At 48.9% G+C, this 22,698-nt stretch overlaps 1 protein-coding gene across 2 annotated transcripts; it reads left to right on the top strand.

The window, feature by feature from the left end:
* On the top strand, positions 1 to 22,698 carry SGPP2 (sphingosine-1-phosphate phosphatase 2). Of its 2 annotated transcripts, XM_042878595.1 has the most exons (5): positions 1 to 219; positions 8,285 to 8,443; positions 15,175 to 15,354; positions 17,002 to 17,091; positions 20,983 to 22,698. In XM_042878595.1, the coding sequence occupies exons 1-5, from the start codon at positions 1 to 3 to the stop codon at positions 21,520 to 21,522; spliced, it is 1,188 nt and encodes a 395-aa protein (XP_042734529.1). In that variant the 3' UTR covers positions 21,523 to 22,698. The 2 variants fall into 2 exon arrangements, with proteins under 2 accessions (XP_042734529.1, XP_042734530.1); XM_042878596.1 differs by lacking the exon at positions 1 to 219 and having other exon boundaries at positions 8,390 to 8,439.

Below are 22,698 nucleotides of genomic sequence, written 5' to 3'. Positions count from 1 at the left end.
ATGGCCCGCTTGCTGGGCACCCTGCGCGGCTCGCAGCCCGTGGCGCGCTTCCAGCGCTGCTGCGGGCTGTTCCCCGCCGGCGAGGAGGGCGGCGGCGACCCCGCCGAGGGGGTCCGGCGTCGCGTCGTCTGCAACGGGGGCGACGCGGGAGGGAGCCGCCGTCTGGAAGCCGCCGGCTGCGGAGCGCCCGACGGAGCGAGGGGCGGCCGCGGCCCGAAGGTGAGTGCGGGGAGAGCGGGGGCCGTGAGTCAGCAGAGCCGTTCCGCGTACGAGGGCTCCGCGGGATGTGGGGCGGCGGGGACGGCGATGAGCGGGAGGGTCCCGGGTTACCAATCCGTAATCGGCGAGAACGCGGGGCGGGGGGGCCTCGTGGCCGTGCCGCAGGGCTCGCCCCGCCGCTGGCGGGCACGGAGCGCGGCCCTTCCTCCTGCTGCTCGGGGCTGCCCGCCCTCCGCAGGTGCACCTGTTGTGGTGCCGTGCCGCGGCTGCCCGGCGCCGCGTCCCCGCTGTCCGTACGGCCGGGCACGGGCTGCGTTCTCCCGGCACTGCGGGTCGCGGGCTTTCTGCTCGGTGCCGACCGCAGCCATCGGGGCGGGGCTGCCCGCAGCTCGTCCTGCTGCGAGGAGCGCTTCGTGAGCGGGCGGCTTTGCGGATCGGAAGGAGGTGATGATGGCCTGCGAGTCTCTGCCCGGTAAACAGCCGCCGCTCCTCCCCTTGCGCGATGTCGTTCCTTTCCGCGTCCGACATCCAGTGTTCGTGTTGTCCTCACCGACCTCTGCTTGATGCCTTCTCAATTAGAAGGCAAACGGGATTATTGCACGCTGCTCATGCTGAATTATGCCGAACCGTTTCAAGTAGATTGTGCACACATCCGCTGAAAGACCCGTCTCTGCTTGCTTTTGATTGGAGGCGCGCTTAGTGTCGCATTGTTGACACCAAAACCCTGCCCCAGCTAACTGTCCGTTGGCCGAGCCATTCCTGCCACTGGAGTGGTTGTCTTGGGTTTCGCATAAAACCGGAAGGCACAAAGTATCTCGGTGAGAGGGTGAACACATCATGAATGAGGCTCCACAACCTTGTGGGAGACTTGTGTCAGAAACTGGTTGGGAGGGACCTCTTCCTGATTTTCGGTGGGTCCTGAGGTCACACGTTTACAAACAGTAACTTTCTGAAGGCTTCTCCATTGTTGCAGTGGGTGGCCAAATAAATGTTATCTATGTTTAAAAAGAAGAGCTCTGCTTATCTGCAGCCTTCTGATGGAGGCTTTGTCCTGAAATTGATAACCTGAATTTAAGGTGATGAAGAAAAAAACCTCTCATTTCTGTAGACTTGTTTGTATTTGCTTGTATTTCATCCACACTTCCTTCTCAGAGATTCTTTATCATCTCCTGTGATCTGTCTCTCTACTGTATGAGAGTACAGTTCATGTTTGCTCTGTAGTTATACCTTAACTGTCAGAAGTGCTCCAGGCTTGTGTAATGCTTACCAAGTGCCCAACAGCATTTACTGATTATGTAGCTATTGTGGCTCGTGCCCTGATGCAGAAACTAATGGCAGGGCTCAGGAGGTGATAGTGACGTCAAAGGAGAAGGTAGGCATGAACTGCATCTATCTCAGAAAGGTAAGCGAGGCAGGCTCAGCAGGTGAGAGATGCCTTGAGCCCTGTTGGGAGAGCTGTGAGGGGGGCATTTCTGGCTGATGTGCTGACTCCATCCTCCTGCAGGTTATAGCTGTGTTTGGAAGTGGCTCCCTTAGGAGGTGCTGCTGGAGAAACACAAGGCTCAGCCTCCTGTACCAACGGGCCCACGTTGCTCAGCACCCCTCCTCTTGCTCTGGCCCTCGCCCTCCCAAGGCTGGCACTGCTGCATGCACATGTCTGATTTTTGCTCTGGGATTCCTGTGGAAAGCAGCCATTACGGGATTTTGTAGTTGATTGCTGAGAGTTTCACTGGGCAGCATGTGCAGCCCTGGGATTGCTGGTGCTGCTCGAGCCTCCTTATCCAGTGGTCAGCAGCACGTGATGAGCAGGAGCCATAGCAAAGTCTGGCATGTGCTGCTAGGGACCAGTGTCTGGTGGTCTGTCCCAGCTTGCTGTACAAGTTCTATGTGCTGATGATGATTGCTGCCCTGCCAGCTGTGTAGTGCTGCTGGAGAAGCTGTGGACGGAGGCACAGAGATTTGCTGGGGGCTGCAGTGCGGATCTGGTGGCTGGAGCAGCGTCAGTGGTGATGGGCACTCAGTGACTCGGCGCTTCATGGCTCACAGCCTGAGTCATCCCTTTGGAGGCTGCTGGCCCTTGTAACAAGGAGCTGTCAGGGGCCTGGGATTAATTCCTGCACTTGGAGGTAAGCCACTTGCTGTTGTATAATTCTGCTGAACGTCTTAGCCCATTAGCTCAGCTATCAAACAGAAGAATAAGAGCTTATCTGCCATCATTTTTCTCCTTTGGATCTCTGGAGTCCAGGAGTAGGTTTGATGGGCAGGGAGCCAGGAAAATCTCTTCTCCCTGGAAGGTTCCTTTGGACCCAGAGTTCTTGTACTTCATCTCATATATATGCTCTGCAGGAAACACTTGCAGGTCAACTAGACAGTGGGAAAGAGCTATTGGCGGCCATGGCCCTCCAGGCTAATAAATCATAGGGTATCATATCATTTTATGTCTTGATTGCCTACAGCTCATTTTTCCAAGGTAAACTATTATTGGTCTAGATTAAGGTACATGAACATTGGTTTATTACCACTTTGTTTTATTGCTATATTAGTTGATATTAATGACTAGATTAAAAAAAAAAATGTTTAATCCAATATACTGCTGTGGAGTTGCTTGAGTCTGCTTGTGCCAGTACATCTGGAGCACTGCAGTCTCCCTGACAGCAGCCCATAGCATTGTTATTCCCTGTGAGCTGGACTTGACAGAGGTAGAGCTGTCTAATTATGCTAACCAACTTAATTAGGTGCATCGTCTTGGTGTTCCCCAGTTACATTTCTCTGTGCAGATAAAGAGCATTCAGATACCTCATTCTGCAGAAGTCAGTGTCAGGCACACAAGAGAGCTACAACTAAGAGCTGGAATGTGGATGCCCACTGACCAGGACTTACAGAATAAAGCTGGGGCAGAATGAACAGAGCACCGTTGGGTTCTGGGGAACAGGCTGTGCCCAGTGGAGCATCTCTGCTCCCTCAGATCTGGAGTTTATCCATTCACAACTGTAGTTAACCCAGCAAATGTGAAGCCTTATACAGCACTACCTTAGGAAGCTGTGCCTTGACTTGAAACCTGGCCAAGGAAGCAATCTCTTCTCCCTGTGCTGCTGCCTTATTGTATGACATTAAAAAAAAAAATGATAAAACAAACCCAAACCTTCTTTATTGTCTAGAAGTGGCATACTGTCACTCTGCTTGTTTAGCTTCCAGAAGTCTTGTGGCCCTGTGCCTCTTGAAATAGACTTCTGCTGTAGAAACAGTTCCTTGTGCAGAAGTGAGCTGCTGGGTGTGTGATGCTGCTGGGCAGGAACACATGGCTCATCTTTGGGGTTGCTTTTCCAAGCTATGGTTTGTGTCTAAAAACAAGTCTTAAGCTGCGAGCACACTTTTTGTTCAACCTGGAGAGATGCAAAATCCATCTGGGTTTTGGAGGAGTTTCTCAGCCTCTGTTTTGAAGCTGGGATCACTGTCCCAAACTGCCTGCAGTTTACACTCCCTGGTTCTTTGCTTGTGTTTATCCTCTCTCTCTGCTGGTATTGCAGCTGTGTAACCCTGAAATGACTTCCTCTGCCACTGTGAGGCACAGGCTCTGTGGGGTACCTCACAGAATTGCACAGTAATTCTGGAGAATTAAAATGCAGTTAGACAAACCTGTTCTCTCGCTGTACGACAGGGAGGAAGGGAAGACATTTCCTTCAGCCCTTGCCTTTCTTGCCTCCCTCACTCTGTCCTTCCATTATACCCAGCTCAGCCAGCCTTCCTGGAACACAGGAGATGCTGGAGCTGTGGGAAGCTCCCAAAGTGTAAGAGCTGGTAGGAATTGGCTCTCCAGCAAATGTGAAGGAACTAATTTATCCAATCAAATGGCTTGCGAGTTTTTTTTTGAGTGCCACAGGGAATGCCTTTTGGCAGGAAGCAATGAGTGCAGAGACTCGTCAGGAGAGGATATGGAGTCAAGGTGCTGGATGGAAATGTGACTATGGGGGCTGCTGCTGGTCAAATGAACTTCGAAGGAGCTGGAGGACAAGAGCAGATCAAATAACCTCATCAAGTTGAAATTATGATTGGAAACTGACTTTAGTAGGTGCAGATAGCTATTGAATGTGTGGATATAATAAGTACTTGATAACAGAATGGAAAACAGGGTTGGTGGTAAGAGCAGATCACAGCTAGACATGGCTCAGCCTGTTTAAAACAGCCAGCAAAATGAATGAAGTAGTGCAAGGCTCTTCCTTCAGCGCTGCTGTGTTACATCTAATCTTTGGGCACTGTAACTCAGCACAAGCAGGATTTCTCTTTTTTCTTCTTAATTAGGAAGGCTTTCTGTTAGGAAGATGACTGTATTTTCCTTCGTTAATTTCTCCTGTTAATTGCTAAGCAAGTCATCTGTCAGCTCTAGTCTTGCTTTATTCTACCTTATACTTAAACAACTTACCAGGTTTCGTTATATCTACTTATATTTTTTTTAGTAAAAAAAGAGGCCTAGTTATGTTACTTACAGAACAATGTACAGAAATATAACAATTAAGTCTGCCTCCCAAGGTACTAATCAGGGCAGAAGGGAAAAGAATCTGAAAATAAGAGTACTGAAGTCTTCAGCAGTAAAACAAAGTGTGTTTACTACAACCAGGACCTGTCCTAGCTCTGTGTGCTGAGCACATCAGTGTGTGTGGTATTTATCCCATGAAGTCTGAAAGGGCAACACTGAGCTGATGGGAGGTGCTGGCACTGCTGCCTAAGGCAGCTGTGAGTGCCCCATCCCTGGAGGTGCTCAAAGCCAGGCTGGATGGGGCCCTATTTGAGGGTAGACAGCACAGCTTGGAATGAGGTGGGCTTTGAGGTCCATTCAAGGTACTTCTTTGGTGCTTGGAATGAATTTAAAAAATGCTGAAATGCTACTGGAGGTCTGCCTGACTTTCAGACTCCCTACTTGTTTACCTAGGACCCCTGAAAGAGCTATGGCTGCCTGGCCTGCAGCTTGCCCACTGTCTCTGCTTACCCAGAGGCTGTCTTGCTTCTGTATTTAGTGGTAGTTCAGGGCAGTGCCCCTGACAGCTGTTCCATCAGCATGTGGCACTGCAGCTGCAAGCTGGGTGATGCTTTTCTGCTAACCAGCAAAGCGCGCATGCTTTTCCTGGTACTAGTGGAGCTGCTCACTGCTTTGTAGCGTTTTTTGTGTCTTCTGTTTTTCTACCCATCCCTACACAGGAACTGTGGGCTCTTTTCCTGTGTCTTAACTTTGGTTGCTTCTCTACATTTTGTGGTGTAAAATCCTTTAAGAGAGAATAACTGCAGTGCATTAATTAGGGGCTCTGGGAGGGGAATTTCTAGTCTTCTGTCAAGCTGCTCTATTGCAAGTGAAGTAATGTAGTGACCTCAGAAACTTTAATTAATTGTGCACATTTCCTGAAAGACCCACAGTGGAGCTGAGAGCAATGCATTGCTTAATGGTGTCTCTGGGTCAGTTCAGCACCAGGAGGCCAGCGTTGCAGCACCAGTCCGTGGAGTGGCTGGTGGATAAGCAGTGCCTGCATGTAACTCTTAAACAAGAGATCCTACAGGGCTGGGGAGGAGGGTGGTGTCTCTTTGCAGCTTTTTTCCTCTTTCGCAGGGTAAAAAAACCACAGTCTTTATGTTTCAGCTACTGGTCTTGTGCCTCAGCCATGAGCTAGGTGTTGTCTATGTGCATGCATTCTCCAGTGCTGGGTTCCTGCTGTGCTGCAGCACTGCGTGCTGGTGTCTCCCCATGGTGTGCCGCCAGCCCTGTCACTGCTGTCGGGGCAGCAGTGTGCAGCACGCAGCAGTGTGCACAGGCTGGGCAGTCGGCTGTGGGATTTGCTCCTGTGCAGGTTCTTCAGGCAGGCAGTTCATTTAAGGACACCGCACACACCCAAGTACATCATCTATAATTTGAGTAGTTGATTTCAAAGTAGATAGAGTTGATGAAAAGGGTGGTTTCTGTGGAATTACCCATCTTCTGCATCTGGGAATGCCACGGCTCATCATACTTCCTTTTGAAATAATCTTAAAATTTTGCCTTTCTCTATGGCCTTAATTATTGGCCACGAAAACCTTTCTACTCTGACTGAAAAGTGATGGCTGCAGGGCTGACTCGCCCACAGGGTTTGGGTTACAGAGGGCAATGAGTTACTGCAGTGTGTGAGCAAATCTCCTACGGATCAGAGATAGAATACACTTGAGTGTCAGAAGATGCAAGTGTTCACACAAACTACTTGCAGTAGTGTTTTCCTGCACAGAGAGGAAAGGGAACACGCTTTATGAAGCATAATAATCTCTGCTTTCTTTGGAAATAAAGGACATCAGCAGCAGTGTTAGTTGGCTGCTGGCTTTGACTCTGGTACAGCTGGAACCAAGCAGGGACCTCTCATGATGAACCAGTGTCTGAAGGAGCTTGTGGTGGGCTTTCCATGTCTACGACTCCTTAGAATCGTGACTGCAGCTCCATACTTCCCTTAGAACCTGAACAATTGTTTTTTATTTTTCCTCCCCAGAGAGATGACTATAATGTGAATAGAGCTTTATCCCTCACCCCTCGAGGCTTCAGGTACAGAAGAATTACTGTAGGGATATGCCTGATGGTCTTTGATCTAGTGCACATCACTGCTGGTGCACTGGAGGTGGCTGCTTAATTGAGGTGTTAGCGCTGCTGTAAGAAAGCTTTCTTTTGGGACACATGAGAATGACCAGATATGGCTTAATGATCTCAGGCAGAAGCCTCACAGTTGCTAATTGCGCTGGGGGTGTTTTCTAAGTGGTGTATGAGGCTTGAGACTTGGGGGCTGAGTGCTCTGCAGCTGAGCCATTGCGTGCTGCTAAATTTACTTAGAGTGGTGCCGGTAACGTATCTGTGACCTCCATTACTAATACATGGGGGAACACTCCTGTAACCTGAGCACTTCAAAAGCGTTGACTCATCTTTTCTGTTTATTGATGCAAAAATCAATTTGATTATTTTTTTTTTTTCCTGAGGTAGGTGAATGGATGTAACCTTCTCCCATCTTTCTTTTCTTGTTTTTGTGCGGTTGACTTCATCTCGGTGTGGAAGGCAGGCTAAGAAAGCGGAACTTCAAATCGCTCTTAAATGTAATCACAAGTGAATGTCTAGTGAACGTCAGGCAAGTCTTATACTTCAGCATGTAGGGTGAGAATTTCTCTCTGCTAGATCAGGCTCACGAGTGTGATAGTTTTCATCTGAGAAGAGCTTGAAGAGCTTATATCAAAGCTGAGTTTTACCCAGCATGCCTTTGCTGAGACTTTTGTGCTCCCTCTTCACTCCTTATCTGTTGGATGTTCTTTCTGCCCCTATTTACAGCCAAATTCCATTTTTTATTTTACTATGGGAAAGATGAAGAGAGAGCTGAGATTGGCTCTTCTCTTGCATCCCAAACTACAAGTTCTTTTCATATTTCCCTTGTTTCCAGAAGTATTTCTAGAAAGCCTGATTCATGTACTGCTGCTCTAGCAGGGCAGTAGCAGGCTGCTTGATGGCATCCCAGTCCCCACCACCAGCAGACAGCAAACCTTTGTGTCCCCAGTGCTGCGCATGGTGGTGGGGCCTCAGCTCCAGCCTGCTGCTTTTCAGAAGAGGGAAAACCAAGATTTCAGGGACTATAAGTAAATTTTTGACTGCTCTAATGAGACAAACTTCAAATGAAAGAGTTCAGTGATTCTATGGTACTTGATTTGCCTCAACACAAGTTTCTAGTGAAAGCAGTGGTGGCTCTTTTTATCTACAGATGTAGAAACTTCCAAATTAAAGCATTTGTACTCTTCCATTAAATACAGATAACTTCCTTGGAGCAAAGGCTGATCTGATCTCTGGGAAACCTTTGTGAATGTGAGTGCTGCCCTTTGGTAGTTCTGATGGATTTCTGACCTACAGAAAGTATAACTGAGCTATTGCTGTGGTCTTTGAGTATAAGCACTGAACTTTTTTTCTTGGCATCCACTATAACAAAGTAATTGATTTAAGGACTCAGAACTGTAATGGTGAAATCCCTTTGGTGTTTGATACAACTTGCTAACTTGCTGAAACTTTCTAAAATCCTCTCCTTTTCAGGGCTGTGTACAGAAGTATGTTGTGAAGAACTACTTCTACTATTACTTGTTCAAGTTTTCAGCTGCTTTGGGTGAAGAGATCTTCTATATCACTTTCCTCCCGTTTATCTACTGGAACATCGATCACTCTGTGTCTAGAAGGATGATAATCATTTGGTCCGTAAGTATTTCGATCACTTATTTATGCACATACTTCTTAAATATTCACTTGTTACAATTACAGAATTAAGAGTAAGAACAACCTTTCAAACCAGCAGCATTATTTGTATGGTTCTCATATGGTCCAGACAGGCACTTCTGAGATTTGCTGCTGATGGCAGAGGTGTGTGTGTGCATGACATTGCAATGGCTGGCAGAGGAGGCGTTGGCTTGTGCAGCATCTGTTCGTCTCTGCTGTCTTGGTCTGATGTATATTTTCAGCCCAAGAACTTGCTGAGCTCTTTTTGATAGGGTTTGTACAGAGCAGCTGGAAAAAATGCTTCCTTTCCAATATCATGGTCTGCTATGGATGGATTTTTCTTATACTGGGAAATCTTTCTCCCTGGGTGCTTCTGTGAAGGCTGCTCATTGCAATTCAGGCTTGTTTGAAATGGGTATAAACCTAAGGAAGGCTTAGATCTTGTAGGCTGCAGCTGAATGAAGATGCTGCTGCTGCAGTTCCTTCAAACAAACAAGAAACCAACCAAAAACTCAAAACAAAAGCAAAAAAATCTACCACCACCAAAAAAAACCACAAAAAACAAAGCAACCTCACATACAAAACGCACATGCACAACAGGTTCTCTGAAGACCAAAGCTTAAAAGCATTGATTTTTATTAATACAGCAGCATTCTTGAATGAATGAACAGGCTTCAGTATTGCTTCAGTGTTCACAAATGCAGTTTAGAAAATCCAAAATATATTTCTGGTCTTGCACTGAAATCCAGCAGGTAACTGAGAACTTCATTCTTCTGCACAGGGGTTGAACGTTCTGTTGCTGCCATTGCTTGTCCTGGCATTTATCAGGTCTTTACCCAAATGAAACTCTTTCAGAACAGAGAAGGGAGGTAGGAAGCATCTCTGGTGGATGATGGACCCTGAAGGTTTGATTGTTAATCCACTTTAAGAAATTGAAACTTGATAAAAACATGAGTGTGATGCTTAGCTCTTTTTCTTCACAACAATGCTTGTCCTTGACTTAGTCAATTCTGGTTAGTAATATTCTCTTTTTGTCCAAATAACATGATTAGAAATAATAAAAGCAATTTGAATTGGGTCATGCACTTAAAATGCATTCAGTCTTGGGCAGAGAGCATCTGCTCTTCTCTGCCAGTTACCCTAGTCAATAATTTCTTATAAAAAGAATATGAAAAATATGAAATGGAGAAGTAGGCGGACACTTACTAATTAGAGCTGGGTTTTGGCCAGGACTACACCTACTTCATTTGGAAGTGTGCCACAGAAAATGATAATTGGTAGTCTCTGCTGTCTGCTTTTGCAGATTGCTCAAAAAATGACTTCTCAAAGCTGCCTGCGTGCCTCTGAAGGCTTGCCTTGCCTTTACCAGGAGTCTGCCTGGTTACTGGCCAGGGCTAGCCTGGCTTAATTACAGTATGCAAGAGTCCAGTGTTATTTTCCCAGTTCCTGAAGGAGTTGTGGAATCAAATGTTTGTAGTGAAGAGGGGAAAAGGAGAAGCTGTTCTATATATATACAGGCTTGTGACGATCTGCAGTTTTAGAAGCTCGTGCAAGTTTGACATAGCACTAGAAATACATGTGTAGGCTCTGCATTAACGTGGCAGGCTTGACTGGGTGGCGTACTTGCTTTTGAGAAGGAGGAGGCATTTGTGGTGTTACTGAGGGGTCTCTGTCTATCTGTGATACATCGGTTGTGTGTGTGACATCAGGACTGGCCGTGCTGCAGGGGAAGTGCCAAGGTGTTCAGTGTGACAAGTTGGTACTTTTCATCTTACCCAGGGGCTTTAATGACAGAATGAGGGTCCCAGACTGTTTTGGAGAGTCTTCCCTTAAATATCAGAAGCATTAATGCTGTTTCCAAGGCCTTCACAGCATTTTATCTGCAATAGCTTCTGCAGAGCCAGTCATCTGTGGTGGAGAAGGATAAATTCCAGCTGGAGCAGGGCCAGGAATGGCTGGGGAGCAGGCTGTTTCTGAGCAGAGACTGAGAGCTGAAATAAGCCCCAACCAAATGAAATCAGAGAGAGGCTGATGCTGGTGGGAATGGTGGGAAGGAAGGAGGTTCTTAATGTAAAAACACTGAAGCAGAAACAGATGTGTGGAAGATAGCCATGAATAAGCCCAAAGTTCTGACGTGCAAGGATTGAGGTCATAGCTTTAGAAGGGCAGAAAGAAAGATTATGGAAAGAGTATTTCAGCAGCAGTAGGGGACCAGCCTTTACGCTCTGGCTGTGTTTCCCAGTCTTGTGTCCTCCAAACCAGCTGCTCATATCTTTGGCTTAATTGGTCAGTTCTGTAGAATGGGGGCTGCAGTCTCCTCCAGATGTTTTGGGAGCTTGAACAGTATGTGATGCTTCTGTGGTGCTCTTCTCCTTGGGATGTGCACAGACTTTATGGGCAGAGGAGGGAGATGGGTGTCTGATGCCCCGCAGTGAGGCGCTGGGCAGGCAGCCTGGTGTCAGCACATCCCATCCTCTTCCCTTTGAAGGAAGTACTCTTTGACCTGGCTTTGATGCCTAGGATTCTTTCTGCTTCAAGAGAAGTGGAAAGCAACTTGAAATAAGCCAAGTCTCAGATGTGCTTTAAGTTTTTCCGTGTATCTCAGCTCAAAAGCTGAAAACATTGTTTTCCTTATTTTCCACAGTGTGTGTAAATGTGAAGTGTACCCACACCTCTTTCAAGCCTATAAAGCTGTGATTTGTGCAGTATAAATAACAGCCACCTGCTGTGGACTTTGTCAGGGCAAGTATGGCAGCATGGTGTGATAAGCTGTGTTGAGGTGCGGGGTGGGCCAGGCTTGGGAGCCTGGGTCTGGCTTCTTGCTGGCTGCCCAGAGCAATGGCCTTCCCAGGATGCTGTGGCTCTGGTGCAGGGGCATGCTGAGCTTTGAACTCAGGGCAACCTGCTGTGATAACGAGCCAGGATCTACCCGTGCTCACAGTGCTTCGCAAGCTGAAATCTTGGCTGCTTCGAGAAGTTGCTTCGCAGCAACCTTTGCTTTTATTGGTTGTTCTGCCCTAACAAAGGTTAGTAGTTGTGCTTTTAGTGGCATTTCTCCAAGATGAGCTCCTGACAGTTGATCACGTAACGCACCTGTCCAGCATGTGAGCCCTTGGAAGTGCTCTGTGATGCTGTGCAGAAAGCCGTGGGGCTCCTACAGCCCAGTGTGTCCCTGTGTCCTGTCTGCCCCGGTGCCCTGTGCTGTTTGGCCTCTGTACCCTGAGAGAGTACCCAGCTTGACAGCAGTGGGTAGCAGCCCAGGAGGTGTGGGGCAGCAGCATGCAGCCATGTCCTCATCCTGTCCTCATCTGCACCATCGTGCCTCATAAGAAGCACTGAGCTCCCTGATGAGCACTGCAGGGCCTTTACTTTAGGCGCAGGATGTAAAGATGAGAGGCTGTGAGTGGTGCCAGCCAGGGGCTTGACTTAGTTCCTCTGTACTGAGTCAAGGTGACTGCTCACTCAACAGCCTGGAGGAGAACTGGCACTTCCAGGATGCAGGCTCTGCTTCTAGTTGGCCAATTTCCCACACATGGCAGCTTATTATTAGTGCATCCCTACTTTTTTTCCTCCCTATGGTGCTCCTGATGTGCTCTGTCACTTCCATTGGCATACCAAGACCGTGATTAAAACCAAAAGCAAACTCACTGTTAAGCTGTATATTTCCATCCTAGGAAGGTGATAGACAGTTGCAGAGCTAGCTATGGAATTGCTATTTCTGAAGCACAGCAGTGGGTTCAGCGTCAGGCTGGTGTGGCACAAGTCCCAGGGAAGAAGGCAGTGATGCTCTCTGACCCCACGTCTTCTCTAGAATTTCATCTGTACCTTTTAATAGATCAGGAGTGCAGCCGGGGAAGCTGTACAATCACAGGTTTAAAACAAATCTGTTCTTTCTTGCCGTGGTTATACCCGATATTAGAGTGCAAAGATCAGAACCAGCCTGACTGCCCCCTGCCTGCATGGCAAGAGCCTCCCTGCTGGGCTGCATGGTGGCTGGGCCTGGCCATGAGGGGCTGTGCCATGTGCCTGGAGCTGCCACAGCAGTCAGAGCCTGCTTGGTGAGCCTGGGACCAAGGGTGGGAGGGAGTGCATCTTTGTGGTGGAGCACGTGTGACTCAGGGCAGACTTGCAGGAAGTCCTCAGGTGAAGGATACAGAGGTGGTTGCGCTGCTGTAGCGACTGCTGATGGTGTTGAGGTAGTAAATGGTAATGCTGCTGACCAACAGTGGCGTTGAAGCCTTGCCTTTGGACAGTGCCGTGTTTCTGTGTTGCTCCTGGTGTCGCCGAGATGCTTCAGGAGGGGATCAAGGAGGAAGGCTGTAGCTAAGTTCCTTTCTAATGCTTCTTGCATCTCAGCTGAATTCCCATGTGTTCCTTTGTAGCTCTCTGAAGTTAATTACATCCCACGCAGCCCATCATGTTTTTGGCTGTTGCTTTAGTAATGGGGAAGTCTTCAGGTTCAAACAAACTTCCCCATGCAAAGACAGGTACTTATTAATGCGCTAATTAAAATTATTTACACTGAAGAGATCTGCAGATGGCTTTCCCCCAAAAGTGCTGAAAGTCCCGTGTGTCTGCGTGGCCGAGTGGAACAGCTGGCACTGGAGATGTACACAGAGCAGCACAGAGCTGCAGTGTGCCACACTGGGTAGGCAGAAACCTCGCTGAGGTGGGGGAGAAGCAAACAGGACTGTACAGAATGAAGAAGTGGCTTACGTGGAAGTTTCTGCTGCCTACAAGACAGCAAATTGTGTCTGAATACCATCTGTCTGTAGGTCTGGAAATGCATAACAGTGCTGGTGGTCGGTTGTCTGGGGCTGGGGTGATTTCTACCCATCATGAATCTGTTCTGGGGCCATTGAAAGGTTTTTGATGCTGTGCAAATAAGTAATTCAAGTCAAGTGTTGTAGTGGAAGCTTAGTTCTGTATTTATCATGTCCCAGTGCTCATCTCTCCCTGTTTCTAGTGCTCCAATGCTTGTGATTTGCAACATTTGTTACAGGGGCAACTCGCCTGTTAGGCTGAAAAAACCTGCTGCAAGTTGCTTGTCTTCTTTCCTGGAACTGTTAGGGAATAAATCCAAAATGACAGAGAAATAAGGTGAGGAAATCTTACGTAAGAGAGAATGTACCATTAACTGAGAGAGGTGCGTGCTGCCCTTGGAAGATGAGACCTGCAGCAGAGCATGGGTCAAATGTACCCTGCAGTGTGATGCTGTGCTGGGAGCCTCTCTGTCTGTGTGACACCTGGAATACAGGGATCCACTAGTTGTGGGTAGTGCAGGAACTCTGTGCTGCTCTGTGCTGTGCTGCACGGCACTTGTTTTTCCTAGAGGAAACTGGCTGACAGGGTTGTCCTGCCGTACCCACGTGTGCTGCTTTGCTCACTGAGCCAGGACAACGCTTATAAAAACCTGTGCACCAAGATCTGGTGCTGCAGAGAGCAGTGCTGAGCATATGCTGGGTTCCCATGGATGACCTATGGGTTTGGCTCACCTCTCAGTGCTGTAAGGGGCCATGCAGTGTGCATTTAAAAAAACTGTAAGGATGAGAAACTAATTTGGAATGGAAGGAAAAAAACGTGATGATGCCTGGTGTTCCTGCTTACCCATACCACCTCCAGCACTCAGGATGTTTGTGTCCATCAGGGCAGTCCCAACACAGCCTTCATTTGGAAGATGACTCATTTCCCTTTCTGTAATTCTCTTACATATTAGTGCTAATAATACTTGTCCAAGTGAAAGTTGTTATTACAGAGGGCTACTGATACACTGACTTGTCCCACCTCACCTCTGAGATCACGCACGGTAGCCTCAACATTTCTCCTTCTGTTTAGGAACCCTTGGCATTTAACTGGCTTCCAAAGGTGTGCCCACATCCATTTGGAAATGAGTGGCATGAACCAAATAAATCCATCCGGTGGTTTCTTTAAGAGGTTGTTTCCTTCTGCTTAGGATGGCACAGGGTATGGCGCTGTGCCCTGTGTGTCACTGCCCAGCAGCAGCCAGATGTGCCCCTCGTGATGTAGTGGTGTGTGGCTCACATGGTGAGGAGCAGAGGCAGAGCAGCTGGGGCTGCCTGGCAGCATGGGGCTCTGCAGGGTGTGCTCCACTGCAGTCAGGAGGATAAAGGAACTGGGCATTTGGGCTTTTGTTCTGTTTTGTGAACCCTGAATCCCAATGTCCTTTCGACTTGAAAGCATTTTTTTAAATTGCCTTTGGGAGAGAGTGATGCATCATGGCTGTAGTGGATATGGCCACAGATGGGCCTGTTGCTGTTCTAGCAGGAAGGGTGTTGTTTTAAGAACTCTGCTTTCCTACTGGAAGTGGGAGAAACAGAACAACGAGCTGTCCTGCTTTCATGACACAATGAAGTGCAGTGCTTGTTTTGCAGCAGTGGAGTTTCAAGGGAGAGACTTCTGCTTCATGGTATGGGGTGGGAGGCAGCCATCCATCTTGCACCATCCTGTGCTGCTGTGTCTCATCAGCAAAACCTGCATTTAGTTCCAGTTCTGATCCAGTTACCTTGCTGTGCAGTAAAACCACTGCTGTCTCCACTGACCAGGATAATGGAAAATCCTTTAATAATTCAGGGCACAAGTTCTGCTCTTGGGTGGTAGATTTAGCAGCAGAAAAGCTTGGAGCTGTGGTTCTGGGGTGGCAGGGTGGGAATTGGCTTTGCTTGCTGACAGCCTGTGGCATTTCCTCTCCCCAGATTGTGATGTACATAGGGCAGGTCTCCAAGGACATCCTCAAGTGGCCGCGGCCCCTCTCACCACCTGTTGTGAAGCTGGAGATGCGGACAGATGCAGAGTATGGGATGCCTTCCACCCACGCCATGGCAGCTACTGCCATTTCCTTCTCCTTTTTCATCACGACCATGAACCAGTACAAGGTAAGGGTTAAAAAAAACAAACAAAAAGCTGTTTCTTTTTTTAATAAAAAGTGAGCGGGTCTGCTTCTAGCAAGCTGCAGAAGACCCAGCAAGCCCAAAACTGTTGCTTCTTCCAGAGGAGCTCTCTGTATTCATTTCCAATTATGTGTGCTTTTCCCTGTTATTCACAGCCAGCTGATAATGGGAATAAGAATTTTGTTGGAAATTTTGCTCCTTTAGCACAAACCCTTTAGCACAAGTGTTGCTTGGAGGCTGTCACTTTCTTGGTGACGTGAAGGGAACTGTGTGTCATTTCATTTTGTCTGAGATAGGAGATGCGTCCTTGGAAATCCCCTGGCTATCACTTGTTAGGCTAAATAACATGTAGCACAGCTCAAAAGGCTGTTCACTGCAGAAGCAGCACCAGTTTTGCTGCATTGCTGCTTTAGGCTGCTTAGGGAGATCCCATAATAATTATTTTCCCCAAACCTTCTGCCTACCTAAAAAGGTTTGTTTCCTGGAAACCTATTGCTCCATGGTGATTTTGATTCTGGTTTATAAATCCTAACAAGCATTTCCTGTGTTCAGCAATAACAACGTCCTGGCTGCAGCATACTTAAGCGTGTTTCTCATCCTCTTCAAGTGAATTTCAAAGTTAAACTTACCTCATAAGTCCAGAGGACTCTTGGCCTGGTTGGGGTTGTCCCTGAGGCACCTTGCACCATCCCACCACCTGTTAGAAAGGTTTTCTTTGTTAGAAAGGGCCCCAGCTCTCTGGGCTCTGCTGAGCATTGCTGTTGCTCAGAGCGATGGATGAGCAGCAAGGATACAGACATGTCCTGCAGCAGGCTGGGTCTCTGCTGTAAAAGCAGCACTGTCCCCCTGCTTTATTGTGTTGTAGTAAAACCATGTGGGGACAACTGCTGTGAGGAGTCACGCTGCCACCCCTTTTGGTGCACCAGCCCCAAAAGCCTTGGTCAGCAGCACTTTCTCCTCCTCCTAAGCTAATCACTGGGGGTGAGACACTCAGATCTTCCCAGGCTGTTCTCCACCTGTCAGAGACTTCCATGGGACAATAAAGCTGCTATAAAATAATTATGTGGTTTAATTGGCCTCTGTTATGAATAAAGGAATCTACCAGTACTTCACAGAGCTGCCCTCATCATCAGTAACTGGGCTGGCCCAGCTCTACGACTGCCTGCTGGAGAGGGAGTGGGGGGAAAGAAAGGGAGTGAAATGAACCCATGGGGCTTCTTTTCAATTGAGCCCTAAGATGGGATTTGAAAGAGTGGAATAAGGTCTAATGTGTTAAGTTTATTAGTAGACCCATAGACATAGAATGTCTTGGGTTGGAATGAACCTTAAAGATTGTCTAGTTCCATCCCCCTGCCACTGCCAGGTTTACCAGTTATTATACATTACCAAATGCAATTTGTTTTTTTAAAAACATTGATTTATTTCAACGCCCCCCTCCATGCTGGTAGGTACCTCAGAGAGAGGGCTATGTAAAACCACCTTCCTCGGCAGATGGCTGAGCCTCACCTGCCACAGAGGAGCCCCCAGCTTCCCTAACAGCTGTGTGGCGGCTGCAGTCTGGTACCGGCTCCTGCTGCTGCACCACGTTCACGTGCACGATGCTGTAACACTGTGTTTGTTTTGCTTTTGCAGTACCCGTTTGAGCTCGGCCTGATGGCAGCGTTCGTGTTCTCCACGCTGGTGTGCCTCAGCAGGCTGTACACGGGGATGCACACGGTGCTGGTGAGGCTGCACGTTCCCTCCTTCCTTAGGGTGGGCCTGGCCGTGCCCTCTGTGTGACCGCAGTGGTACACGTGCTGTGCCCGTGGTGAGGCTGTGCTTTCTGAGGCCACCGTGAGGAAACCCTTGGGCTACCGTTGTTGGAACCTGAAGGGAATGATGAACACAGCTGGGGAACCCACTGCCGTGTGTGGGTTTGAGAGCCGGGCGAGGATGGTGTGGGACGCGAGTTGTCGCTCTGTATTTTGAAATGTTAATTGTAGGAATGCACTTGAGCAACACGTGGCTCCATGCCAGGCTGTTGTGCAAGGCCCTGCATCAGCAGGAAGCAACTGGGAGCGGTGGGGCGGTGGGCAGGGCAGCCTGGGGGGCACAGCTCCTCGGGATGGGCTTTGAAATGGCGCTACAGGCAGCTGCAAGGCCGGGCTGGGAAGGAACTGAGCCTACGGGATTGAGAGGGGCAGACTTGCTGTGCAGAAATAGCACGGTGCTGCAGGGTGAGCTGATGGCCATGCTCTGTGCGTGTCAGCGCTGCTCTGAGAGCTGATCTTGGGGTAAATGCTGCTACTTGTGGCTAATGGGGATCATCACTGCTCTGTCATGTGAGGCTGTCAGTGTGACCCTGTTCTGCCATGTGAATACAGCATCTCCCACCAGCTGGAGATGCGAGTCTTGGTGGGTGCCTGTGAAGAAATAGTGCATTTTTTTGTGACTGATAATGGTGCTGTAATAAGGGGAATTGATGAGTGTAAGAAAGAGGGCCCTTGTGCGATGAAGGTTGTCTATAAAATATAGCCTGACCTTCCCGCCAGGCCTGGTGGATCAAAACAATATCTTAAATCTCATCTGGAGACATCCTTTCTTCACCAGTGACCTTAAGTCAATCAGTAAAAATTCCTGGCATATTTCCCTTGCTGTTCCATTATAATGAAAGACGCCTCTAAATTTAGATGGATTTTTAGGGTAAAGAAGAAAAAGTCTTTTGTGCCTTTGACCCTATTAAAAAGGGCTTTAAAATAAGTAAATAAAAAAAGCTCCCTCACGTCACTAGGAGAAATGCTACCCCTGAGGCCACACGTTGCTCCTGGGGACTCCTTTGCACACCATGGTGGCACGGGGAGCTGGCAGGTTGCATGAGTGCAGCCCCTCTGTGCATGGACATCTCCATGTGGGCATCATGGAAGAGGGCGTGTGGCTGCCTGCTGATAGCAGAAATGTGGTGGTTTGAGAGAAGGGAGTAGTAAGCACCCACTAACCTCAGCTGTTAGGAGAGTTCAGCCATGGGAAGGGATGGAAGCAGCGCAGTTGTTTAGAGATGGCTTAGGTACAAAACCTCTCTCTGCTGTCCTAGCATGAGGACATTCCGTGTTGGTGGAGAAGCAGAGGAGATGCAGGGTGTATGCCTGCAGGTATGGGGCCTGAGGAGGTGCAAATGGGGATTACATGGATCACAAAAAAGTAAGACGTTTTTCTGTCTCGGTGTGTTCCTGTCAGAATCACGTGGTGCTGGGGCTGATGAGTGCTGGCTCTTCTGAGCGCAAATTCCAGCTGGATGTGGGACTGCACACAGAAGGGCTTTGAATCTTTGGGGGAGTATTTTGGAATGCCACCGTGTTTGGGTGCAGGTTTGATGTCCTGGGTGCCTGTGCAGGTGATTGCAGTTCCAGCATGTCTTCAGGTTCATTTTAATGGCAGGCATAGAGCAGGGCATTGCCTTCCAAAAGCCAGACCATATGTGTTTGTACTCCTAAGAAAAAAAATGCAATGAACAGAGAAGGAGCCCAGTGGTGGGACCCTCCAGGCTGGCAGTGAAGGACATTGTCTTTAGGCAGCAAAGCAAAACAGTGACTTTCCAACTCAGATCTGCAGGCATGAGGTCCATTCTGTGTGCAGCCTGAGTGGAGGGGGGCAGGAAGGGGAAGGCTCCAAGCATCACCATCTCCGGCAGAATTTACACCTGTCCTAATTTGAGAATTCTTTCGTAATTGCAGGTCACAATTAGAGGAGAGGCTGAGCTGCTTACACAGCCAGATGGGCAGGGGCTGCATTTCCTGCCAGCATCCTGCCACAGGGTGAAGCTGGGGTCTCCTTAACACACAGCATGGAGATGCCAGAAAAGCACTTTTTCTTTCAGAAGTCACAGAATGGCTTGGGTTGGAAGGGTTTCTCCAAGAGGAGATGTGCTAAGCCCATGTCCTGTGGGAAGACTGTATAAAGCAGTGCTCTGCTAGCTTTTTGATTGCACAGCCCTATCTGTAAAATACTTTTGGCCTTGCTCCCCAGTATATGTATATTTGTAGACCATGCATGTGGACCCCTGCGCTAACACACGTACAGTGAGGGGACAGCATAGCATGATTTGAAGAACTGTACCCAGGCCCCTGAGTAGGGGGTGTCCATGTGCTGGCTATGCTCCCATGTCTATTTTCTTGCTTAAAGCCAAGCGTGCCGTGGAGCTGTTGCCTGGGAGCTGTAAACAGCTGAAGTTCGGCTGTACTCTAGTAATGCATTTACCAGAAAGCTAATAAATATTTGTTGTGAACAAGTCCCCTCATTCTGGCATAACTAGAAATTAAGTTCTTATAAATAATTCATGTTAGACTGTGACCAAGCATAGAAGTAGTCAACTGTCATGACTTGCTGAAAAATATACCATCTTGAGAGCAGGACGTTGCTGTATGTGATTAACTACAGCATTTGCAGTGAATTTCATGGTCGCAGTACAAATTCTGCTGCATCTTGAGCAGTATCTGCAGCAGCACACTGACGCTTCTTACACTGCTTTCATACAGAAAGCCACTGTTTTGGGGAAGCTTTTGTCTGCTTCTTCAACACTGTTCTTAACAACAGTCAATTTCTCAAAACATCTGATTTCTCTCTGTTAATAAATGAGGTTTTAACCATGGGCTTGCCTCGGGTGCCTAAATACAGCCAGATTTCAGAGGCTCAGGCTGTAACTTTCATGCTACCCTACTCCTGCCTGGGGGTGCCCTGTGCTTTGTGTTCCTGGTGGCCATCTGCAGCAAAGGAAGGCACCTCTCCATGCAAAATGGGCAAGTGATGATCCAATGGATGTTATGAAATTACTTGTAGGATTATGGGAAGGGTTTGTGCCAAGGCATTTTCGCTTAATGTCATCCCTGGGATGAAGCTGTGTGTCTGTCTCTTCTGTTGAAGTCATGTCTGGACAGTGACCATAAAGCATGGGGGGGGGGAATCTTCTGGTCACGTTCGATATCATCACTGACCTGGATGAAGGGATAGAATGCATCCTCAGCAAATTTGCTGATGAGACAAAGCTGGAAGGAGTGGCTTACTTAGCAGAAGGCAGTGCTGTCATTCACTGAAACCTGGAGAGGCTGGAGAGTTGGGAGGAGAGGAACCTGAGGAGCTTCAGCAAGGGCAGATATTCAGAGTACTACACGTGGGGAGAAATAACTGCATACTGAGTACTGAGTTGGGGCTGATCTGCTGGAAAGGAGCAATGCAGAGGAGGATGTGGGTGTCCTGGTAAATAACATGTTGGCTATGAGCCAGCAGCGTGCATTGGTGGCCAAGAAGGCCAATGGTGACCTGGGGTGCATTACAGAGGGCATGGCCAGCAGGGCAAGGGAGGTGATCTGCTCTGCCCTGGTGAGGCCACACTGGAGTTCTGTGCCCAGTTCTGGGCTCCTTAGTTTAAGAGGACAGGGGTCTTCCTAGAGAGAGTCCAGCAGAGGGCTGCAAAGATGACTGAGGTGTGGAGCATCTCCTGTACAGGGCAGGGCTGAGAGCCCCGGGGCTGTTCAGCCTGGGGAAGAGAAGCTGGTGGGCCCTGGTAGCAGAGGATGTCGATGCCTTACAGGCAGTGAGGAGTTCTGTTTTGCAAAGCCTTTCACAGCCATCTCTTTGCAGGATGTGATTGGCGGGGCGCTGATCTCCGCAGTGCTGCTGGTGTTCCTGTACCCCGTGTGGGACAGCATCGACCACATGCTGCTGACCAGCCCCTTCTGCCCGCTGCTGTCCATCGCTGTGCCCCTCCTGCTGTGCTACAACTACCCCAAGCTGGACTACTACAGCCCCACCCGCGGGGACACCACCACCATCCTCGGGGCTGGAGCCGGAGCGACTGTGGGGTTCTGGCTGAACAACCAGTATGTGGCACCTGCCTATGTGGACAGCAACATGGGATTTCCTCTTGTCACCGGTATCACGGTGGTGCTCATGCTGGCCAGGTTCTTTGTAGGGCTCCTCGTTATCCTACTGACACGGCAGCTGATGAAGAATGTGGTCCTGCGTGTGCTATGCTACTGCTACATGTTCCCCATTGCTGACCTGGATGCCCGGAGGAGGCTGGAAGTAGAAGTGCCGTATAAATTTGTAACATACTCATCAGTGGGCTTCACTGCTACTGTCATCGTGCCACTGCTGCACAAGCTGTTGGGGCTGATTTGAGCCTGGTTCCTTGGCAAGTAGCACATGGCACCACCATTTCAGAGGGAAGTTGTTCAAGTTGTTGTGATCAACTTGATCAAAAAGGGTTGTTGCCTTTCTGCGCTGGCAAAACACTCAGTTCTGAAAACTGGGGAGGACTCGCTGTACGCAAATAACTTTGAGTTAAACATCATTGATCCCACTGATACCGGATCCCATAAAGTAGTGACACATGGCCAAGGTGGCTGAGCATAGCATGTGAGCACAGCATGAAGCCACGGCCCTGCAAGTCAGCAGTGCCACGGGCACACGCAAGAAAAGAAAAATCCAACCCCACAGAGTGATTTCTGACCAATCTTTCTCTAATCCTGACCCAAAAGATTGTTTCCCTGTACGGTGGAGCAGAATGGTGGCAGCAGTGAGGCTTGTGGTGGTGCTGCTGGAGCCCAGCTGTGTCCATGCAGGGACCGGGCGCAGACAGCCCCTGCAGTGCCCTGGGCTGAGGGGTGATGCTGAGCTGCCACATCACTGTCTTCCACGCAGTACTGTACAAAGTTGTACAATAGCATTAGCAATGTTCATAGGCATGCCATCACTGTGCTGCTCAAGCTGCTTATTTAAGTGTGTAGTTGCTCTAGGACCAATGAGCTGTATGACAAATACAGCAGTGAGTGTGGTCTGCTGGGCCGGGACAGCACAGTGCTGCGCCACAGAGCTTGGGGTGGGCCTGTGTGCCTTCCCTGCCTGTGCACACGAACTTTAGCTGTACAGCACGAGCTTTAGCTGTGCGCCTTCGTGCTCATGGCTGCAAGGTTGACTCGGATGTAAGGCAGGTGCTTTGCCAGCTGTTGGCTGCCTGTACACACACAGCCGAGCCTCAGTGCCAAGCTGGTGGCTCTGGCTGAGCAGCTGGGGCACTTGAAAGAACCATGTGATGTCAGACACGGTCCGTAAGCTGCAGAAGGAAGGCAGGCAGAAATGTTAGCGATTTGTAGGTTTGCCCAGGCTGCGGTTAAACTGTTTTAAATTAGAGTGTGTGGACACATCTGTCTTCACATGTGCACGCAAAGAGTTTGGATGGATTTCCTCCCACACTGCCGTGGTGGGCGTGGGGCTGAGGCCACCAAAGCTGCTAGGTCCCCATTTGGCCCCGTTCTGGTGCTGCTGGACACAGGCAGGGGACACGGTGTCACTGCA

Source organism: Lagopus leucura, unplaced genomic scaffold (assembly GCF_019238085.1).
Source record: "Lagopus leucura isolate 7727_CA_CO unplaced genomic scaffold, USGS_WTPT01 Super-Scaffold_100021, whole genome shotgun sequence".
NCBI classification, from domain to species: Eukaryota; Metazoa; Chordata; class Aves; order Galliformes; family Phasianidae; genus Lagopus; species Lagopus leucura.
Note: the sequence above shows the minus strand (reverse complement) of the source record. Positions and strands in the feature narration are given on the sequence as shown.